General features: G+C 68.5%; 1 protein-coding gene across 1 annotated transcript in view; it reads left to right on the forward strand.

The window, feature by feature from the left end:
- Positions 329-2,089, forward strand: part of BARX1 (BARX homeobox 1) — a 2,512-nt gene continuing 751 nt past the window's right edge. Inside the window, exons 1-3 of the mRNA XM_021409679.1 lie at positions 329-549; positions 1,575-1,863; positions 1,972-2,056. Of these exons, the coding sequence (XP_021265354.1) occupies positions 345-549; positions 1,575-1,863; positions 1,972-2,056 (579 nt within the window). The 5' untranslated portion in view covers positions 329-344. The remainder of the gene's footprint in view (positions 550-1,574; positions 1,864-1,971; positions 2,057-2,089) is intronic.

The following is a 2,089-nucleotide window of genomic DNA, read 5'->3' on the forward strand; positions in this document are numbered from 1 at the left end:
TCCTCCGCGGCCCCTCCCGCGCCCTCCCCCGCCCGCTGCAGCCCCCGGGGCCGTATAATAGGGCCGCTGCCCGCCGGGCCGGGCCGGGTTGGGGAGGTGCTGCCCGGTGCCGCGCCCCGTGCGTGCGTGCGGCGGAACGGCCGCGGGCCGGCGGCGCTCGGGGCGGTCCCGAGGAACTCGCGGAGCCGGAGCCGGGGGGGCCGCGCCGGGCCCTGCCCAGGGGTAGGGCGGGGTAGGGGCGATGGGCAGAGCCCCCGCTGCCCGGCTCCCAGCGGCCGGGGGGCTGCGCTAGGGCCCGGCGGCCGGGCTCGGCTCGGCTCGGCTCGGCCCGGGCGGCGGCGAGGATGCAGCACCCGCTGGAGCTGGGGGCCGCGCACTACTTCCCGGCCGAAGCCTTCCCCGACCACCGCTCGCACCGCTACCGCAGTTTCATGATTGAGGAGATCCTCACGGACCCCCCCGATGCCAAGGGCGCGGCGCCTCCCGGGGAGCTGCTCAAGTTCGGGGTGCAGGCGCTGCTCTCGGCGCGGCCCTACCACAACCACCTCGGTATGTCCCGCCGGGGTCGGACGGGAGCGGGGCCGCGGCTCCCGGCGCGTGTGAGGCCGTTCGTGTGGGAGGAGAGCTCGGGAACTTCGCCGCGGCGCTCCGGGCGGGCTGCGGAGACGGGGCCGCGTTTGCGGGGCGCGGGAGGCGGTGGGGCCGTGGGGAACTGTGCTGTGAGCGGAGCGGGGCCCGGAGGGTGCGGAGAGACGGTGGATGGAGAGTGCGAGCCGTGCGGTGTGGTGTCGGGACGTGGTGCGAGATCTACCGGTGCAGGATAGGATGTTAAGGACAGATTTCTTGTTGTATTTTTTTTTTATTTGGTTGATTTTTATTCTATTTTACTTTTTTTTTTATTATTTTAACGCGAGTATTTAACGTGCGATCGCGAACGCTTTCACTTCCAAAGCCGTCTTCATTTGCAGAGACGCTGCTCATTTATCTGTAAAAGCGAACGGAACAGGAGGATCCCAAATTCTTGTTTTCCTCTTAAAATAGAAAACGAGAAAGCATCGAGCCCCGTAGCGGGGGAGCGCGTGTATTAGAACACTTGGGATTCACGGTTATTTTACATACCGGTCTGAAATGCTGTCCCGAACCGGGCGCTGAGTGTGTGTCTGTGTGTGTGCCTCGGGCCGGGCCCGCTAGTTCTTTCGAAGCCCCCGGGCCGTGCTCAGCGTTCGGAGAGCGGTCGCGGTGCTGCGTAGGGCGGCGGGATCTGCCCACTCGGTGCGGGGTCCCGGGGAGCTCGGGAGGGCCCCGCACGGCCGCACGTCGGGGCCGAGCAAGAGTCTGAAGGCGCGGCCGTGGGCCCGGCAGCGCTCGAATCTGTCAGGCGGCACCAGCTCCTGAATGGTTCCAAAACGTTTCCGCGAGTAACACGAGGATCACTGGGTGACTGCCCGCCGCCGGCTGTAGGGCACAGCGTGACCCCGCGGCGGCAGCGGGAAGAAGGGCCCGGGACATTGCACGGAGCCCATCCCGAAGAGCCCCCGGGGCCGCCCGGCTCTCACGGCCGCTTTCTCCCGCAGCCGTGCTGAAGGCGGAGCCGGCGGCCGTCTTCAAGTTCCCGCTGGCTCCCCTGGGCTGCTCGGGGCTGGGCTCGGCGCTGCTGGCCGCCGGCTCGGGGCTGCAGGGCGGCTCCGCCTCTCCACACCTCCCGCTGGAACTGCACCTCCGGGGCAAGCTGGAGCCGGGCGGCCCCGAGCCGGGTAGCAAGGCCAAGAAGGGCCGCCGCAGCCGCACCGTCTTCACAGAGCTGCAGCTCATGGGGCTGGAGAAGCGCTTCGAGAAGCAGAAGTACCTCTCGACGCCCGACAGGTACCGGCGGGGCGGTGCGGGGGCATCGTCCGGAGAGAGGAGGAGGAGGAGGAGGAGGAGGGGAGCCGCCGGCCGGGCCGGGTCTCACCGCCTCTCTCCCGCCCGCAGAATAGACCTGGCCGAATCGCTGGGGCTCAGCCAGCTCCAGGTGAAAACCTGGTACCAGAACAGGCGCATGAAATGGAAGAAAATAGTAAGTGCCCGGGCCGAGCCCACACGGGGGGGG

Source organism: Numida meleagris, chromosome 11 (assembly GCF_002078875.1).
Source record: "Numida meleagris isolate 19003 breed g44 Domestic line chromosome 11, NumMel1.0, whole genome shotgun sequence".
Taxonomy (NCBI): domain Eukaryota; kingdom Metazoa; phylum Chordata; class Aves; order Galliformes; family Numididae; genus Numida; species Numida meleagris.